This window comes from Pimephales promelas, chromosome 3 (assembly GCF_988280905.1).
Source record: "Pimephales promelas chromosome 3, fPimPro1.hap1.1, whole genome shotgun sequence".
Classification (NCBI taxonomy): domain Eukaryota; kingdom Metazoa; phylum Chordata; class Actinopteri; order Cypriniformes; family Leuciscidae; genus Pimephales; species Pimephales promelas.
The window spans coordinates 10729261-10749346 of NC_142771.1; the positions used below are offsets into that span (position 1 = coordinate 10729261).

A 20086-nucleotide genomic window follows, 5' to 3' on the forward strand; every position below is an offset into this window, starting at 1 on the left:
GATGTCATGTCAAGAGGTTGAATAGTTTAGATGAAAACACTAATATCTCAGATTTAGCTCTACCTCAGTACAGACGTGTCTTCTGCTCTGTCTGAAAAACCACATCTCTTATTTTCATGCACACCAGCATTTATAACCTTTCCCATCGCTAGTATGAGCATCCCTCATGCCCAACAGTGATGTTCAAGACCACTGTCCTCTTGTCTCTATGGTAACAGTGAGACACCCTCTCCCCCAACACACACACAAACAGATTGATCATGTGCTCATGAGAGCATCTGACCCAGAGATCCTCTCTCTCTCCCTCTCTCTCCTCACCCAGCGCTCATTAACATGATTCCTCTGTCAGGCATTCATTCACCATTAAAGTAACTTAAATGGAGGAGAAGAAAGCGACAGACATTCATTAATTGCGGTGTGGGGCTTCATTAGTGAGTCCTAAAAAAGAGGCATGTGACAATCTCCCCCTCAACAAGCCATTAATGAACCTGTCTAACTGCAACATTACTATCTATCTATCCGTCTGTCTGTCTGTCTATATTTCAGAATGCATAGAGTATAGAGAATGTAGTGTCGTAATGGAATTGATCTCTTTATTGAATGATTTGTTTTAGGAGTGACCGCTCCAGTCACTGTTGAAGTTCACTGTATGTAAAAGAGGAGCCAGGAAATTCTGCTATATTTCTTTTTGCAAATTTTCTTTTCTGGTGAACTATTCCTTTGATCATTAACATGAGCAATAACAATACGAGAATGGTTGTGCATTCTAAAATCAGGAATGATTGTCCTCTGTAAAGCAGTTTTTTTTTAAATAATAATAATAACAAAAAAAAAAAATATGTTCTCTCCACTAGAGAATATTTAAGGCAGCATCCTTATCTAGTACGCAGTGCCTGAATGGATTTAAAGGGATAGTTCACTTTGAAATTAATTTTTGATATGTTTTATCTTACATCAAGGGCATCCAAGAGGTGTCTTTGTTTCCACAGTATTTTCAATTTTGATATTTTTAGGTCAAACCGTTTTTGTCTGTCAGTCATATAATGGAGGTCTATGGTCACCACCTCAAAGAGCATGCACAGAGAAGTCCAAATTAAACATGACTTAATGACTCGTAAATGTAAGTACACATTGATGGCCTAAGACACGAAACGAGCGGTTTGTGTGAGAAAACGAACAGTATTTATATCGATTTTACCTCTTGTAACCACAGCCACATCCAAGTGATCTGAAGGCACGGGCGCTTTGGTCTGCGCAAGCGCCGGAAGTGATCTCTTGCGCGGTTCGAAAAAAAAAAATCATCATCCACCATTGTGATTTCCTGCAAATCTAAATATGTTTAGATCTTCACAGTGAAGGGTAACACTTCTGAAATCTCTGTAAACAATGAGTGAACACCCGGCGCTTTCCGGCGCTTGCGCAGACAGAAGCGCCCGCGCCTTCAGAGTACTTGAACGTGACTGTGGTTACAAGAGGTAAAAACGATATAAATACTGTTCGTTTTCTCACACAAACCGCTCGTTTCGTGTCTTAGGCCATCAATGTGTACTTACATTTATGAGTCAATAAATCATGTTTAATTTTTACTTCTCTGTGCATGCTCTTTGAGGTGGTGACCATAGACCTCCATTATATGACTGACAGACAAGAACGGTTTACTGAAAAATATCAAAATTGAAAACACTGTGGAAACAAAGACACCTACATCTTGTCTTACCCTTGAGGTAAGCTAAAACAAAGTGAACTATCCCTTTAATTTGTTTACTGTGAATTTTATTTAATTTGAATTTATCTCAGTTTTTTTAAGTCTGACACCAACTAAATAAATCTAAAGCAAAACAAGAGTAGATTCATTCAAAGAAGTGTTAACTTGATATTCTAGACAGGAAATCTGCATGTAAAACATCAGTCTAGTGGTGTGTGTTCAAGGTCACACAGTGGCGCATTTCTGGAGAGAAATGAAATCCCAAATCAATCGGAGAGAAATACTGTCAGGCAGAGTCAGAGCGCGCTTAGAAACGCAGAGATCTAGTCCTTTAATGTAGACCGGTTGTTTAGTGTGATTGTTGCACTTCTGAGTTCTGACTGAGATGAGTGAGCTATGAAGTGAGGTGCAGTGTGATATTGATGACTGCATTCTGGATTCTGATTTGACGGTTGGTAGAGAGAGTATAAAGACGTGGACTTGCAATTACAGGCAGAAAGGTATTAGTGAAACGAAGACCTTGATAGCTAGGACTGTAATTATAGCTTGTTGGGATAAGTGACCACTGTGGTGCATCGGTAAGAATGCAACTGGATGCTCTGACTCTCTTGAAGGGGTTTATTGACAGCCAACAGATGATTGTCTGTCTTCTTAAAATGTACAGTATGTGTGTGTGGTTCTACAACAACAACAATAAAGAAAAGAAAAATATCAGCATACAAATAACAAAATGCTGTCAGGATACAATTATTAAAGCTAATACTTGTCATTTAGTATAATCTTCCCTTCAGGTAACTTTAGCTATTTAAATCAAATAAACAAATAATATACCAGCACACATTAGCTTATTATTAAACTAAACAGCCTTCTCTCAGTAACAACAACAACCAAAAACACATAGTTCTCGACTACATAATCATTATAAACACTCCATGAATAACTATGCAGTATCAGATTAATACTCATAAGCACAATAGTAGTGTATTACTAATAATACTAGGCATTAATGTGCTGTTAGCGAACTTTTAGCTAACAATACTGCATTTCAACTGAGTACCTCAGATTAAGCAACACTCATAAATACCCTAATACACCAAAATACACATATGTAAAACATTCACCAGGGTACTCACATGTCTCTGAACGCACACATGCACGGATCACAGCACAGATGACTGATTTATTAACTATTCTCCTCAGAAATATCTACGATGGGCTTCCCGGCCACTCTCACCGTTAACTCAAAAACGAAACCTATCAGTTCGCGCAAAACGGGTGTCCTCTCCGTGACTCCAAAACAAAGGCGCTGATTGGCTGATCCCCGTTACCAAGACATTAATAACGAGTCCTTCTTTACAGCCGCCCCCAAATTTGCACAGTCAAATTTGCTGTCCTAGAGAAGGACTATTGGTCTCAGGTGCTGTCTCAGGTATGGCAGGAAGTGGAACAAGACGGGCAACTGGCCGGGTGTAAGTTCTGTTGTTCACCTGGATCTCTGCTGTCCTAATCCTCCCATCTGCACCTGGGATAACCTTAGTGATGCGGCCAATAGGCCAAAGTGCCCTCGGGAGTTGTGGGTCAACGATCATGGCAACAGCCCCAGATTGTAGTGGGGCCACCTCTTTCTGCCACTTGGTGCGCGTCTGCAAGGCAGGAAGATAGTGCCTAATAAATGTCCTCCAGAATTGGTCAGCGAGGACCTGCGTATGCCTCCAGCGGCGGCGGCTCAACAGCTCGGACTCTGGATACAACACTTGAGGCAACGATGGGTCGGGCCGCCCCATCACAAGCAGATTGGGGGTTACTGGGTCAGGGTCTGCAACGTCACTGGATACATACCCCAAGGGCTTAGAGTTTAGGATGCCCTCTATCTCGATCAGAACCGTACGCAGGACTTCTTCTGTCACCGTCTGCATCTGGATCGTAGCATACAGGGCAGCTTTGATAGATTTGATTTCCCTCTCCCATGCACCACCAAAGTGAGGCGCACTTGGAGGGTTGAATCTGAACTCAATCTGATGTTTGGCCAGTTCTGCTTGTAAAGTGGGGTGCAGTGCCTTGAAAGACTCGTGGATTTCCCTCTCTCCCCCTCTGAAATTTGTGCCCTGGTCCGACAGAAGCTCTGCTGGTTTTCCTCTGCGTGAGATGAATCTGCGGAGGGCCATCAGAAAGGAATCCTGGTCTAGACTAGTCAGGACGTCTATGTAGACAGCTCGGGTAGTAAGGCACTTAAATAATATACCCCAACGCTTCTCATTACGCCGTCCGATTTTGACCATGAAGGGCCCGAAACAATCTGTTCCTGTAGAGAAGAAAGGTGGTTTCATTAACCGCAGGCGGGCAAGAGGTAAGTCTGCCATTTGTGGCACTGCAGGCTTTGCTCTCCATCTCCGACAATCAGGGCAGGAGTGCTGATGCCGCTTCACAGCTTCTCTTCCCCGAAGGATCCAGTACCGTCGGCGAAGCTCTGCAAAGAGTCGCTCTGAGCCTGGATGACGAAGATCACGGTCAGCATCTTGTATGATGAGTTTAGTCACCTGGTGAGCTGGGTCCAGAACTATCGGATGAATGGTTTCTGTGTCCAGAAAGTCACTGCGACGCAATCTGCCTCCAACCCGGATCAGCTGCAGTCGATCATCATATTCAGAGGCTAATGTAATCAACCGGCTGGTGGAGGGGACAGGTTTTCCTTCTGAGAGGAGTTGAAAGTCCTCCCCGAAGCAGTCTAACTGGACTTGCCTCAGTAAATCTCTCTCAGAATCCCGATAGTCTTGTGCAGTTGGCGTTGACTTGCTACCTGCCGCCCCATGGCGAGACCTCACAACCGCCTCTAACATGTCCCTGAAACCATTGAATTGGCTGGCATCAAGTAAGGGCGGAAGAGGGGTGGTGGTGATAGAGCCGCAGAATGTAGCCTTGCGAAGCTCTGTGGCGTCCAACTGCTCAGCCTTTGGCTTAGTAGGCCAATACTCAGATGACATGCGCAGAAATGCTGGGCCGTGCTTCCACCGGCTCTCCCCCCCCAGCTCCGTTAGGGTCTTCCCGCGCGTAATGTCATCTGCGGGATTATTTCCAGAATCCACGTACCTCCATGCTTGGGCCTCAGTCAGCTCCTGGATCTCGGAGACCCTGGTGCCCACAAACACCTTAAACCTGCATGAGTCTGACTGAAGCCATGTAAGAACTGTGGTGGAGTCTGTCCAGAGTACCACTTCATGAAGTACCAGGGTGAGTTCACGCGGCAACAACCTTGCCAACTGAGCTCCAGTCACCGCCGCACATAGCTCTAATCGAGGTATCGACTGCTGGCGCTTAGGAGCCACTCTAGAACGTGCAGTCAGAAAGGCCACCTCCACTTTACCACCTGAACCCTCCGTACGAAGATACGCAACTGATCCGTAAGCTTTCTCAGATGCGTCACAGAATATGTGGAGGCTCCTGACGGAACTTGGGTGATCCAGAGGGGGGCTTGAATAGCATCGTGGCAAGACAATCTCTGGAAGGTGCTGCAGCTCATTCTCCCAGGTTATCCAGGCCTTGAGGGCGTCATCTGGCAGTGACGGGTCATCCCACTCTCTCTCTTTGTTCCATAATTGCTGGACAATGATTTTGGCCCGCGTGGCGAAGGGAACGAGAAAGCCAAGTGGATCGAAAAGACGTGCCAGTGTACTATAGATATTCCTCATAGTAGGTGTGGGACGGTCAGTGAGGCTGCACTTGTATGCCAGAGTGTCTGAGGCACAAAGCCATCGGAGTCCAAGTGCGAGCTCCTGTGGATCCTCCATTGATTCTGTGAACCATAACTCACTGCTCTCGGATCTCGCCCCTTTTGGAAGATGACTGATAACTTCTGGAACGTTACTAGTCCACTGACGCAGCTCGAAACCCCCTGAGGCTAACAACATCTTCAATTTGTCAACCAGCTGTCTTGCTGCTGTAGGGGATGAGAGGCTCTGTAAGTGGTTATCCACATAAAAATAACGCTCAACGGCCACCCTGACGTCCTCCTCTGGCTGGCTATGGTCGGTCACATGTTTCTGTAGTGCAAACGTTGCACAGCAGGGGCTGCATGTCGTTCCGAAGGGGAGGACCTGCCACTCATAAGTGCAGGGTGGCGCCTCTTTGTTCAGGTCCCTCCAAACAAAACGAAGCAGGGATCTGTCTTCTGGCAGCAGCCTGATTTGGTGGAACATGCCTTTTATGTCACTACTTATAGCGATAGAATGCTCCCGAAATCTTAGCAGGACACCTAACAGGCTGGAGGTCAATGTGGGGCCTGGTAGCAGAAGCTCATTCAGGTTATAGCCCTTGTATGCAAAGGAGCAGTTGAATACGAGTCTGTTTTTTCCATTATGACTCACCATGTGGTGAGGTATGAACCAGGACTCTGTAGACAAACTCAGCTCTTCTTCTGTTACCTTCTTCACATACCCTGCCTGTTCCAACTTCAGGATCTCTGCTGCATAGGCTGATGCTCGTATTGGGTCTTTCATCAGACGTCTTTCGGTGCTCCGCAGACTCGCCAGTACAGCATCCTTGGAGGTGCGGAGACAGGGCATGTTCTTTACACGAAGCAAGGGGGTGGCGTAGCGATTGACTCCGTCGACTTCCACCCTCACTGTCCTGGTTTCCAGCATGCGAACTGCCTCTTGATCGAGCTTTGAGCGAATCACCATCTTCTCACTCCTATAAGGCAATACGTCCATTTGCCATAGCTTCTCAACATGATGAAGGAGCTCTGCAGAGGGTGACTGTGTGGCGATATGCAGACACTGCTGTGGCTGGAGATATTGTCTGAGGATTTTGGTTGGGCCCTGAATAGTCCAGCCCAACTTGGTCTTTACAGCGGCTGGTCCTCCAGGCGGACCCATACGAACCGGTTCCACTGGCGTGATCAGGTGCGTGTAGTCTGACCCAATAAGGACCATGGGATGAACACATTCCAATGTTTGCAAAGGGAGTCCTTTCAGGTGTTTATATTTGCGCTGGAGTGTCTTCACCGGTTGTGAGTGCTCTGCCAGCCCCAGCTGATCGGCAGTAAAGGCTCTCCGGATCTTGTAGGATCTTTGAGGGTGACTGGCAGGAGAAATAGAGAAGGAGACAGACATACCCTGTAGAATTCTAAGATCCTGGCGCACAGTCCTTAAAGCGAGGCTCTCTGGTTCCCCTTTAAGTTTAAGCTCTTTAGCAGCGGCTGGAAGTAACATAGTCCGCTCTGACCCGTCATCCAGTATCGCGTAGGTCTCCAGGGCCTGCTCTCCATTATGTAGCACAACCTTTGTTACCTTCAGGAGCACCTGACTACAGCCAGACTGCCTATCCAAGTAGAGAACTTCATTGGCGGTACTCACTAAACAGGAGGTGTTCTCTGTGGCTGGTGTCACTATGGCTGACCTAATGTTAAGGTCATGGAGGGCTTCCAGATGTCTGCCATTACAATTCTTGCACCTGGCCTTTAGTTTGCACTGTGCGGCCTGATGACAGCGACCACAACGCCAGCACCGCCTGTTTCTCTTGATCCAATCTCTCCGCTGCTCAGTTGTTAGCTGGCTAAATTTACTGCACTGGTTCAAGTAATGCAGGGCATCGGTACAGTATGGGCAGGGCAGAGTGACTTTGCCTTGTGGATTTGCACTAGTGGATGGGAATACTGGGACAGTCGGGCCACTTGAAGACTGTTCCGCTCCATGGAGGACTGTGGTTGGCCTGCCATACTTTGAGTCCTTCCGTCTCTCCCTTTTACCTTCCGGGTTCTCTCTGGGTCGGGATTCATATCCATACTCCTGAATCTGCAGCTCAAACTCCAGCCAGCTAGCGAAGTCTAACAGCGTAGGGACACGGATGCTGAGGGGTTGTAGGTGTCTCAGAAATCCAGACCGCATGTCTTGCGGGAGCTTGGACATAAGCCTAGTGACATGGGACCCACACTGAAGCTCAATATGGCCTTTCTCTCCAAGCTGATCGAGCATGCCAACCAGGGCTCTCACTCTGAGGGCAAATCCTTTAAAGGCAGCAATGTCCTGACTACGGATGTTAGGCGCCTCCATCAGATCGGCAATCCGCCTTAATGCTAGCTGGTGAGGTTGCCCATAGTGCTCTGTTAAGGAGGCCATCGTGTCGGTGTAGGGTTGGGTAGAGTTGGTGTATGAGTCAGCAATGAGGAGTGCTTCCTCAAATTTTAGATGGTCAACTAGAATCTGATATTTAAACCTCTCCGTAGCATCCTTGGGGAGGAGATTCTCCAGGGAGGTCTTCAGCCTAGCAAACTCACGTGGGTCTCCTCTACTAAAATCTGGGATGGTGGGTTGAGGGCCCCGATATATGTACTCTGTTGCTTGGCGGGAGTGAACGTTTTCGGGTCTCTGTCCATCAGCTGCGCCTAGCTCAAGAGGAATCACATGAGGTAAAATATGTGGACGGTCTTGCGGCTCTGTCGGCTGGTGTGACCTCACCATCCGACCAGATGCAACCAGCTTACTGTTCTCTGATGCTGACATTTCAGGAAGCTGCTCCTGAGTACTCCCCATCTTCTTAAGGCATGTCATCAACTCTACCACTAACTCTGTGGGCAGTGTGGTAGTGGATAGCTGTGGTTTCTCCTCATCATCTGCCACTGGAGGGGGGGGAAGGGGCCAGTCTTCATCGTCCACTTCTATTTTACTGGATACCTGCACAGGTGCTAATGTAGTATGGGCCGTAACCTGTGGTGTGGGTCTTTGTGAGCTAGTGGCGGCAGTGTGCACTGAGGGTTGAGCGTGCGGGCTGTACTCCGGGGGGGAGAATGCAATGTGTTGTGATGGATCTGGACCTTTACTTAGATTAAGCTGTGTTTGCATCTCCATTACGATGAGTTGAAGCCTTTGGTTCTCCTCTCTTATCCTTTGCAGCTCATCTAATATTTCAGGTGAAGCCCCTGGGGTTACTCTGTGAGACAGTGGTCTAGCTGGGGTGCTCTCATAATGGGGTCCCGAGAACACTGACTCTCTGGAATACTTAGAGCGAGCACCAGTCCGGTTCCACTGATCAAGTAGCTGTGAAGTGCTTGACATCTGGTCAATCCTCTCACTACTGTAATAGGGCTCCTGCATCTGATAGGAGGGCTGTGAGGAGAGTGATGCAGCCTGGGGGGGTCCCTCCACAACAGGCAGGGAGACTTCATAATCAGCAAACCAGGTTGGCGGACGTGTCTGACGTCTCGGACGGGTATTAGGAAGTGGCGTCGCCTCACCTCTACCATATGGAAACATCCTCCTTCACAACAGTCACACAATATCCGGCTCGAAGGACCAATTTGAAACGAAGACCTTGATAGCTAGGACTGTAATTATAGCTTGTTGGGATAAGTGACCACTGTGGTGCATCGGTAAGAATGCAACTGGATGCTCTGACTCTCTTGAAGGGGTTTATTGACAGCCAACAGATGATTGTCTGTCTTCTTAAAATGTACAGTATGTGTGTGTGGTTCTACAACAACAACAATAAAGAAAAGAAAAATATCAGCATACAAATAACAAAATGCTGTCAGGATACAATTATTAAAGCTAATACTTGTCATTTAGTATAATCTTCCCTTCAGGTAACTTTAGCTATTTAAATCAAATAAACAAATAATATACCAGCACACATTAGCTTATTATTAAACTAAACAGCCTTCTCTCAGTAACAACAACAACCAAAAACACATAGTTCTCGACTACATAATCATTATAAACACTCCATGAATAACTATGCAGTATCAGATTAATACTCATAAGCACAATAGTAGTGTATTACTAATAATACTAGGCATTAATGTGCTGTTAGCGAACTTTTAGCTAACAATACTGCATTTCAACTGAGTACCTCAGATTAAGCAACACTCATAAATACCCTAATACACCAAAATACACATATGTAAAACATTCACCAGGGTACTCACATGTCTCTGAACGCACACATGCACGGATCACAGCACAGATGACTGATTTATTAACTATTCTCCTCAGAAATATCTACGATGGGCTTCCCGGCCACTCTCACCGTTAACTCAAAAACGAAACCTATCAGTTCGCGCAAAACGGGTGTCCTCTCCGTGACTCCAAAACAAAGGCGCTGATTGGCTGATCCCCGTTACCAAGACATTAATAACGAGTCCTTCTTTACAATTAGTATGCTGGGCTTATTTTTATTCATGACACAATCTGTGACACACACACACACCTTATCTTGTCAGTGAGCACACACACACACTGGCACTCTGCGTCATAAAAATCTCTCCAGCCTCAGTGTTTCTCCCCGGAGGAAAACACCTCGGGAGATCTCAGCTATGTCTTTTAAGTGTTTACTTTATCTCAGATGGTTATCCTTAAATGCCCTATTAGTAAAAATAGACCCAAATGAGATTTGTTAAGGCTTTTAATATAACAGCTCTGATCATTTGGTCTTTCATGTTCATTTCTGTTGAGAATTTTCAAATATTGAACTTCCCTTCTGAAAATTACAAACACTTTTAGTACACTTTAACTATTTTAAAACCAAATGTAATGACACTTAAGGATATTAAATGATAATCGACATTAAATGAAAATATATTATAGCTTAAATTATTATTAAATGCAATTAGTTGCACTTAATAGTGTTTTTTTTGCCCACTTAAGTACGTACATCTTTGTCAGTGATGTCTTTTGTTTTACAATATCTTACTGCCGAATGTACAAGCATTCATGATAACTACAATATACTGTTTATGTAATTTTTACTGAAATTTATACAGTATTTTTAAATATACATTAATGTGAAGGTACAATTCAGCACATTTAAAATATATTAACTTAAAATGTAATATCTTATAACACCACGGTCAAAAATGATAGGCTACTTTACATGTGCTTTAGCATGTTGGCCGACGCATAAAAATTTAGCGGCAAAGGATTATTAAAACAATCATTTAAAATGTACTTAAAAAAATAACATTTAGGCAGTCTGTCAGGAATGTTTTATTTCATTAAAGGAGAACTCCGGTCAATTTTAACATTGAGCTCATTTTATTGTACATTTGGAGTGCTGTCAGTCAGTACAAACAAAAATGACAAAAATCGGTGTTGCCTACACTGTGTTATCGTCTTTTTATGGGGGCGTGGGGGCATGTTCTAAACCTGCTTTTAGCCTCTTAACATCCTTGATTTGTCATTACGAGTGCCCAGCCATGTGAGTGGTGTTATTAAGAGTGACCACAGTCAATCTGACTGCAGTAGATGCAGAAAGATATTAATAAAAACGATATTAATTCAGCCAGCTCACATACCTCTATTTACTTCCTGTTTTCGGTCAAAGCCCACAGTAGTGGATTGTCGAGTTCACGCGCGTGATCATTAGTGACTATCATCTCAAACACGTTTGTTCACATTACAGCCTTGAAATAAGTTTTGCTACTGGCTTTTGCTAATCAGTAGCAGGTGACAAAAGGGGGCGGTATGTTCTCCCTCTAGACATCACCTGATTGGGCAATCAGTCCGTGAGTGCAGTATGAGTCATCGGCCGAGTACCCTAGCATATAAATGACCTCAAAACTCCCATTTAGATTTCACAGGGTCTCCATTTGTCCTCTGTTCAATTCTCAGTGCTGTCAAGAAAGAAGTGATTTAAAAATATCTCGTTTGTGATCTTTCTCGATCTCGTCTATGGCTCTATCCTCATATAAGTGAAGTCTTTCAACTCCCGGCTGATCCACACAACACTCTCTCTTGACGCGCACGCGCGCACACACACGGTGCATTTCGCCGCTCCGATGAGAGATCGCCAACCTGTGAGACAGCCTTTGAAGCTGACATCTTTCCCTCCATCTCTGTCCTCTCTCTCTCCCCGCTAGAGCAGGTGGTCTCCCCCCATCACAGATCAGCATTCACACACACATTCGCTGGCTCGCGAGCCCCCCTGAGCTAATTCCATTATACATTCCGTCTGGAAGTAAGAGAGGACTGCCCTCTAATTGCTTTCTTATCCCCCTGAGCCCCCTTTCTCTCCTTTACGCTCGTCTCTTCTCCTCCAAACAGAACCCCCAACCCCGTTCGGTCCACCCCCGCCCCCGCCCCGCTCCGCTCCGAACATGGCTGCAAAGGGAAGGAGGAAAGTGAAACAGAGCGAGAGAGACTAGGAGAGAGAGACAGGGAGAGAGACGAGTCTGCCACTGACAGGGAATATCTGCCATTTTCCGCGTTGCAGGAGGACCTGATCCAGAGGACCGGGGTCCAGGCACAGCACCGCCGCAGGTAGAGACGCACGTTTCTCCGCATATAAGGCGCTTCATGTCAGTGCGAGCGGATGGGTGGATGGATGAGTGGCGGGGACTGAGCGCTGCTGTGCGTCTCCAGAGCCGCATGCATGGGGACAGGGGGGCGTGTTGGATAACAGGCTGCACATGTGTTTGCCGTTGCGCTCTGAGTTCAGTTTAGTCCTGCACTACTCCCGTTCCGAGTATTGCGAGATAAACTACGGCACTGATCTCATATCTGGCAACTCTTACTAGCAACAGATGCTGTAGGAAAGGGATAGTTTGTGTGTTGTGTTGGCGTCAAAACTGTCTACGAAAAAATCAAGGTATATTAAGGGATATTTCTAAAGAGCATTTATTCACTGTAAAGTGCAATTGAATGATTCCGTGGATGTTAAAATTGGTTATTTGTGGAGCCGTCGGTGCCAATAAGAAACCTTTATTTTCAGTGTTTAAACGCTCATTTGTTATAGCTATTCAATAGCCTTTAAACGTGAAACTGCAATTTGTCAATGGGTCCGCTGAAATGTGAGCTATGTTTGCAACCGAAATCAAAAGCAACGCAAAACTATGACGTGCTCTTGTGTTTATATCGAAGACGCATTATGCAAATGAAGAGTGTGTTGCGCTTTATACGAAAATGTGTTTGTGTGAGTCTACGAGTGAGATTTAGTGATCGTGTCACTCATATCCATGGATCCGCAGACGAAATGTGTGTGGCAAAAAATCAAAAACAACACAAAACTTCAGCGTTTATTTCAGACTTGACATGCACGCGCATTATGCATATGCAGTGTGTGTTGCGCGCTTTATGCGATGATTTTGTGAGTGAGGTTTTCCGGAAAGCATCGCTAGTATTGGTTTGTTTACATGCGTTTCAAGGGAATTCGTCGTGTTTTCCGAGTGTGTTGTTTTTGCATGCATCATGCCCTTGATCAGAGACACTCAGGGGTATAAGACAGCTCTAACCTATTAAACGCTGCACTGAGACTGCAGTGTCACAGCTGACTGATATTGATGCTCTGGACGGCCCCTCTCCGCAAGAATCCATTTAGAGACGCGTGTGTGTGTGTGCGCGCGCGCAGAGGGAGTGTGACTGACAGGCGGAGAGCGCGCGCAGTGTGTGTGTGTGTGTGTTGGTATGTGTGAGATGGACAGATACGGAATGGAGAGGTGAGATGAATATGAAGGCGGGGAGAAAAATGGAGGGATAGCATGAATATGTGAGTGAATTACAAAAGAGGAAAAAATGATACTAACATCTGCAATAATATAATAGACGCATCTACCGAGAGAGAGAAAAAAAAGGTCGCAACTGTATTCCCAAGGTTAAGAGCGTCACTCTGCATGTAAAATAACCCAAGACATCAGCAGACTATAGATCATGTGCCAAGCGCGTGCTGGGGGAGGCGGGTGATCACAGAGTCAGATTATATTATTAATAAATTCCAGTAAAAATATGATAGAATACCATATACAATATGTAACATTCAATATTATTATGTAATGCTATATTAATAGTTAATATTATTACATAACTACATATCATGTTATATCACTGACAGTTTTTTTTATTTTTTTTTATTTATTATTTTTTTTTTTTGGGGGGGGGGGGGGTATCCAGTAAATAACATATTTGAAAGGAAATATACTTCATCTATTTGATTATTTTCTTTTTCCATTTAGAACGTGATGAATGCAAACCAAAATATAACTAAGCTGCCAGTAAAATATATATATATATTAATTTATTACATTAATCTATATCTAATATATATATATATATATATATATATATATATAAACGTTTTCTTACTCCAATGACATTCTTATTTTAAACACAAACCTTACTCTATATATGTATATATATATTTACCTTAACCTATTTTTTAATCTATATATATATATATATATATATATATATATATATATATATATGTTTTCTTACTCCAATGACATTCTTATTTTAAACAGTAACCTTACTCTATTTTTACCTTATGATTTATGCTTAAAATAAAATAAAATAGTTGAAATAAATAAGTAGATTTAAGGATTAAGTTTTACAAAATTTTTACAAAAGTTTTCTTACTCCAATAACATTATTTTAAGAACAAACCTCACTATATTTTACCTTATGATTTATGCTTAAAATAAATTAAGTAAATCAAATAATTAAGTTTTACATGTCTTACTCCAATGACATTCATATTTTAAACACGAACCTTACTCTATTTTTACTTGATCATTTATGCTTTAAAAATATATTTTTTTTAAACAAGGAAAACAAGTAAAAAAAAAAATGATTAAGAAAATGTTTTTGCACTGCAATGCCTATTTAAGAAAAAAAAAAAAATCAAATGAAAAACAACCAGCAAATAAAAACTCTATGATGCAAATCAAAAGATCAGATTTGATTATCATAAATGAATAATACGTGTGGTTTCAGAGCATCACAAGTAAACACAACACAGAGCTAAAACTGACATTATAATGACTGGATGAGCCACATCAAAGCTGTTCCAAAATAGCTCATATAAACACTTCCAGTGCATTCTATATTAATGCGGCAAGTTGTGCCGTTGCCCTGCTACCATAAACCCTAAACCCTGCTTCACATTTCTGCCCTTAAAAACAAGTTCTTGGCCATCTTGACTGACAGTTTTCCATATATTCTCATTGCTCCCATGTGTAAATAACATAACGCAGTCCTGCCCATGTAAATACAGCTACACCGCTCATGCAAAATCTGTAAAAGCTGATACATGTCTACCAACGCACAGTATATACCATCACATCGCCCAGCCCTACATGGTGCTATATCGCATTTTGTCAGTGACTATAGTGTGGAGGCTGATGCAATCCACTGAAACTGTCACACACCTGAGGGTCAGTCAGAGAACAACCATGAAAAACAGAACGAGAGAGAGGGGTATCGTCGGCTCTTTCAAGAATAGAAGGTGATGGGAAAGAAATTAGATAGAGGCAGTGGGAAAGAGTAGACCGACAGAGAGAGAGAGAGACGGATATGAGGTGAGAGAGAAAGACAGCACCCCTCCCCCTTCCGCTGTTTTCTAGGTGCGAGAGTCCTGAGCAACAATCTGGCACGGCTCAAAACAGATCCATAAGGTCAGGACGGGGCAGAGCGAGCGAGCGAGGGAGGACGAGAGGAGAGGAGCGACGGAGGAATTATTTATCTCCAGATGCCGCTGTCTATGCAGCACTGGGCTCAGCAGTCTTTGCTCCGAGTGAGCGGAGAACAGGAAATGATTGGATGAAGAGAAGAAATAAAACAACAAACTCGATGGTCAGGGGGTCAGATTTCCACGGGAAAGCACTCGTGCGCAACCGAGATGTCATATAACCGAGATGTCACATTTACAGTCGAAGCATGTGATTTCTGCTCTAGTAGTGGCAGTGTAAAAAAATAATAACTGTTTCCTTAAAGGTTTCCTGGACACTCCCCCCATCTGCCATTGGCCAATCAAACAGACAGTCCCGCCCTAAACTCAAAGCATTGGTTGGTTCAATGTGCACCACTTACATGATTTTAGATAATATAATATACATTTTTCAATTGCAGTCTCACTCGAGGAGTGAGGAGAGGCGGGCTTGAGTTTCGCACATAATTTTACTCATTCCCTGCGCTCACGTAAACACAATCAGTTGTTTTAAGTGAACATAAACAGTTGAGAAAGAAAACACGTGTGTAACAGTATAATGGATCGGTGCATCTGCTCTTAAAGTGACAGCAGCCTAATATTTCTGCTGCCCAATTATGAGATAATATTCAAAATATGGCAGCTTTCCCCCAATAAATGGTGACCAATAAAGTTAGTCAAGCCCTGTTTGTACGGGTACGCAAAAATGATTTTTTCTTTAAACATATTGTTGGCTAAAATCACGCCAAGGACGATGACTATGATAACCATATTCTCAATGTAAAAGAACTGCAGAGTTCATGCCACAATTGTAACAATAAGGCGCAGAGAAACAATGTTGCTGATATCAATTTCAGAGGAATGCTTTTTTTCCCAGATGATTAACGATAAAAATATTGACAGAATCCATGCTGCATTTAATGTGACATTCGACAAAACGACAGCACAAGCTTATAATAAACAGAACGATGTCGCCCACCTGCTGTTGACGCTAATATAGTTATCGAGTGTGAACGGGTCTTAAGGCCAATTTATACTTCTGCGTCGAGGGTACGCCGTAGTGTACGGCGTTGGCTACGCACGTAGGCGACCCCGTTGTGAGCATTTATACTTCTGCGTTCAGGTCTTGGTTGCTCTGCAGTACTGCTCCGAAACGCTAGTTGGCGGCAGAGGGTTTTAATGTTCCACTGTGTTTAGATTCCTCGCAGTTAGGTTACTACAAGCAATAGTGACAGAAAGAGAGCAGATCATGTTGGAGTTGGAGCTTATTGAGGTGGAAAAACAGTTAATTTTAGTGAAATTACTAAAACTGAAAGGCAGAAATGAGAGAAGACGTCGGAGGAGATGGTACGTGTGGAAATGCGTGAGAAGGTACGTGCGGAAATGCGTAGGAGGAAATGCGATGCTACCAAGCCGACTAATCGCCGATCTTGCGGTCAGCGTCGTCGCGACATGTAGTTACATTTTTGAAGAGGTGCGCGTCAGGCAACGGCGAAGGGTACGCGGTATGGGACGCGTCTGTGCGTATGCTACGCCGTACCTATCGTGCGCACCCTACGCAGAAGTATAAATTGGCCTTTAATGTGTGATCTGGCTTGATCTCTCGTTTTCTGGGTCCCACTTAGGAGATGGGTCCCAGCTTAATCTGTTTTTGCGATAACTTGTAGCTAACTTGAGCTGTTTTGGCGTTATGTGTAGCTTGAATGCTAAATCGCACAGCTATGTGCAAGATAAGATAAAAAATGAAAGATAAAAGTAGTTTGTTGCCATCCAAGTAATACATTTATTTGTATAGCGCTTTTCATAGTAGGTTGCGTTTTAAAAATAATTTCGAAATCACGAAATTTAGTTGTAAGTCGAGAACTTTCAACATGTAAGTCTTCTTATATGTCTTCTATAATAAAGTGATTTTCTCTGATTTGTAACCAGGCACTAAAGCGAATACCCATAAAACTAGCTTTGAACCAATCGGATTCCTTGGGTCCTAAACTGGGAGCCATCTTTTCAATGGGACTCAACTCTTCACCACAGTGGCTTCACTTCTGACCAATGGAAGAGTGCAAAGGGGCGTCATCCATCTTTTTTTTACAGTCTATGGTCAGAACACACACATCCGTGTGCGATTGTGAGCGTGTGGCGCTGCACGTTGAAATCGCTTAGATGTCATCCAGCTCAGTGGAAGGTCATCTATCGTTTCTCCAAATAGATCCAGCCTTCATTTCCACTCCACAGCCGCTGTATTTACCAGTCCACTGGCCCAGAACGCTACTGCACACACACGCGCACACAAACACTCGTGCATCCTGCCACGCCTCACTACTGACAAACTGATTGCTGAGAAAGGAGTCCTTAATAAAAATTAAAAAAGAGCCATTCCTTTTGAGCTTCGCTTAATTTGGTATGAAGGAAGTACCGGTACGTACGCTTTTAGTGTTTAGCTGCATCACTCACGTGGGTGATACGTCCAGTGGTTTCTAGGGTGTTCTATGAAGTGTTGTCACTGATGAGTTGAAAGTATTTAATAATATTTTATAATAAGTAATAAGTGGAAAGGGGCATAGAAATCTTTGCATATATGGCAAAGCTCAAATCTAGCGGTTCAGGCGGAAGGCTCAGGTTCAAGCCTCCGCAGAGACCGAGTGAAAGCATTTGCATGTGATTTATTTGTGTCCCAATTCTGACTGTATATGATCCATACCACATCCCCTCAGGAGAGACCAGCTGCACAGACCAATTTACCACCTAGCATCAGCACATCCCGGGCCACGAGTGTGCGACACTATCAAGGGCACCTACAGGTGGTGCGAGATCTCCAGTGGCGGTGTTCGATCTCTTCGAGAGTCCGTGGGGCAACACGGAGGATTGCGTGGGATTTTTAACGACTCTCGGGGGCCGGTGGTAACAGATGAAAGGAGGAGGGGGGAGGGGGGGTGATTTTAAGCCGTACTGTTGCAGATGATTTTTTTTTCCCCGTGATCACAGCAGCACGGAAGCATTTGAAAAGTTCTGCGGCCTCAAACAGCCGTTTGAATTATATAACCGTAGAAGGAGAGCGACGGCATGTTAGCGTCAAGGACTGCACAACAAGGTACTATAGTCAAAAAGGGCTCTGCTTTTGAAAAGGAGCCAAAAACTATCCTTTCATAGCACTACAAAAGCTGACAACTGTGTTGGTTTGATTTGAGAAGATCTCAAAGCTTGTCTTCACTGGCAGACACGATTAGTTCACTGGATATAAAGATTGCTGCGTCAAACAGCGTGTGTGTGTTGAGTTACAAGCGTGTGTGAGTGTGTGTCGGGGTTGGGGACGGAAAGAGACGATCTCTTGTGTATCGGGACAGTAAAGTGGGCCATGAATACACATCTCTGTGGGCGTGGAGCTGGGTAGGTTTAGGGGTCAGGGGGTAGAGCTGGGTAGGTTTAGGGGTCAGGGGGTGGAGCTGGGTAGGTTTAGGGGTCAGGGGGTGGAGCTGGGTAGGTTTAGGTGTCAGGGGGTGGAGCTGGGTAGGTTTAGGGGTGGGTTTAAAGGATCAGAGGGATGAGCTGGGTAGGTTTAGGGGTGGGTTTAAGGATCAGGGGGTGGAGCTGGGTAGGTTTAGGGGTCAGGGGGTGGAGCTGGGTAGGTTTAGGGGTGGGTTTAGGGATCAGGGGGATGAGCTGTGTAGGTTTAGGTGTGGGTTTAGGGGTCAGGGGGTAGAGCTGTGTAGGTTTAGGGGTGGGTTTAAGGGTCGGTGGAAGAGCTGTGTAGGTTTAGGGGTGGGTTTAGGGATCAGGGGGTGGAGCTGGGTAGGTTTAGGGATCAGGGGGTGGAGCTGGGTAGGTTTAGGGTGGGTTTAGGGGTCAGGGGTGGAGCTGGGTAGGTTTAGGGGAGGGTTTAGGGGTCAGGGGGTGGAGCTGGGTAGGTTTAGTGGTGGGTTTAGGGATCAGGGGGTGGAGCTGTGTAGGTTTAGGGGTGGGTTTAGGTGTCAGGGGGTGGAGCTGTGTAGGTTTAGGGGTGTGTTTAGGGGTCAGGGGGTGGAGCTGGGTAGGTTTAGGGGTGGGTTTAGGGATCAGGGGGTGGAGCTGGGTAGGTTTAGGGGTCAGGGGGTGGAGCTATGTAGGTTTAGGGGTGGGTTTAGGGATCAGGGGGTGGAGCTGGGTAGGTTTAGGGGTGGGTTTAGGGGTCAGGGGGTGGAGCTGTGTAGGTTTAGGGGTGGGTTTAGGGATCAGGGGGTGGAGCTGTGTAGGTTTAGGGGTGGGTTTAGGGATCAGGGCGTGGAGCTGGGTAGGTTTAGGGATCAGGGGGTGGAGCTGGGTAGGTTTAGGCATATGTAAGGTGGGAGGAGTTGGATCTGGATCCGACTTTTGATCCGACTCGCATAAAAAGTTTTTCTTTAGTTGAAAACGGTGCCGTGTAAACAGCCCCTAAGAGAGATTTGTTTCCTAGACAGCAACATAGTGTCGGCCCAGATCCGGCCCAGATCTGGTACGCATTGAATCCACACATACCAGATGTGGGCCGGATCTGGGCAGACACTATGTTGCTTTCTTGGTTCCTTGAGAAAAAATGAACATGTTAGCCCTACTGTACCTGATCTTTAGCCAAATGTATCTGTATTAAATCAAAATCAGAATCGAATCACTAGAATTTGCAGCCCATGTATTTGGCTTTCAAAATCCACTTGGCTAAAAAAAACTGAGAGAGCACGTCTGAACTGTGCGTGGATACAGGCGACCACCAGCAGCGGAAAACAATGCCTTCGGCACTTCACCGTCGGCAAAGACAATGGGTTCCTGCGCCGCCGGCGCTGATAATGGTGCAGGCACGCTGCCGGCACACACACGCCGCGTCAAAACAGAGTGAAAGAGAGAACGAATGGGAGAACACTGCAGATGAAGGGACGCAGACACCAGAGATGCCCAACCCACTGCCTGTCTGTGTGATGTGTGCGTCTGCGGCCGTGTGCGTAATTATGAGTGCGTGTGTAGGCTGTA

General features: G+C 44.9%; 2 protein-coding genes across 7 annotated transcripts in view; one reads left to right on the forward strand and one right to left on the reverse strand.

The window, feature by feature from the left end:
- Window positions 1-20086, reverse strand: part of LOC120481558 (proteasomal ubiquitin receptor ADRM1) — a 79588-nt gene that overhangs the window by 9543 nt on the left and 49959 nt on the right. The window contains exon 1 of one of the 6 annotated variants that reach the window (XR_005623338.2): window positions 10989-11125. The exons of 3 other annotated variants lie outside the window; for them this stretch is intronic. Coding sequence is in view for 2 of the 3 variants with exons in the window: in XM_039675258.2 (XP_039531192.2) it covers window positions 64-105 (42 nt within the window). In the remaining variant the exon portion in view is untranslated. Of the gene's footprint in view, window positions 1-63; window positions 185-10988; window positions 11126-11487; window positions 11656-20086 lie in introns of those variants that run through there. 2 more of the 6 variants (XM_039675259.2, XM_039675258.2) reach the window with 2 other exon arrangements.
- Window positions 11707-20086, forward strand: part of rai1 (retinoic acid induced 1) — a 59990-nt gene continuing 51610 nt past the window's right edge. The window contains exon 1 of the mRNA XM_039675255.2: window positions 11707-11952. The gene's annotated coding sequence lies outside the window, so the exon portion shown is untranslated. The remainder of the gene's footprint in view (window positions 11953-20086) is intronic.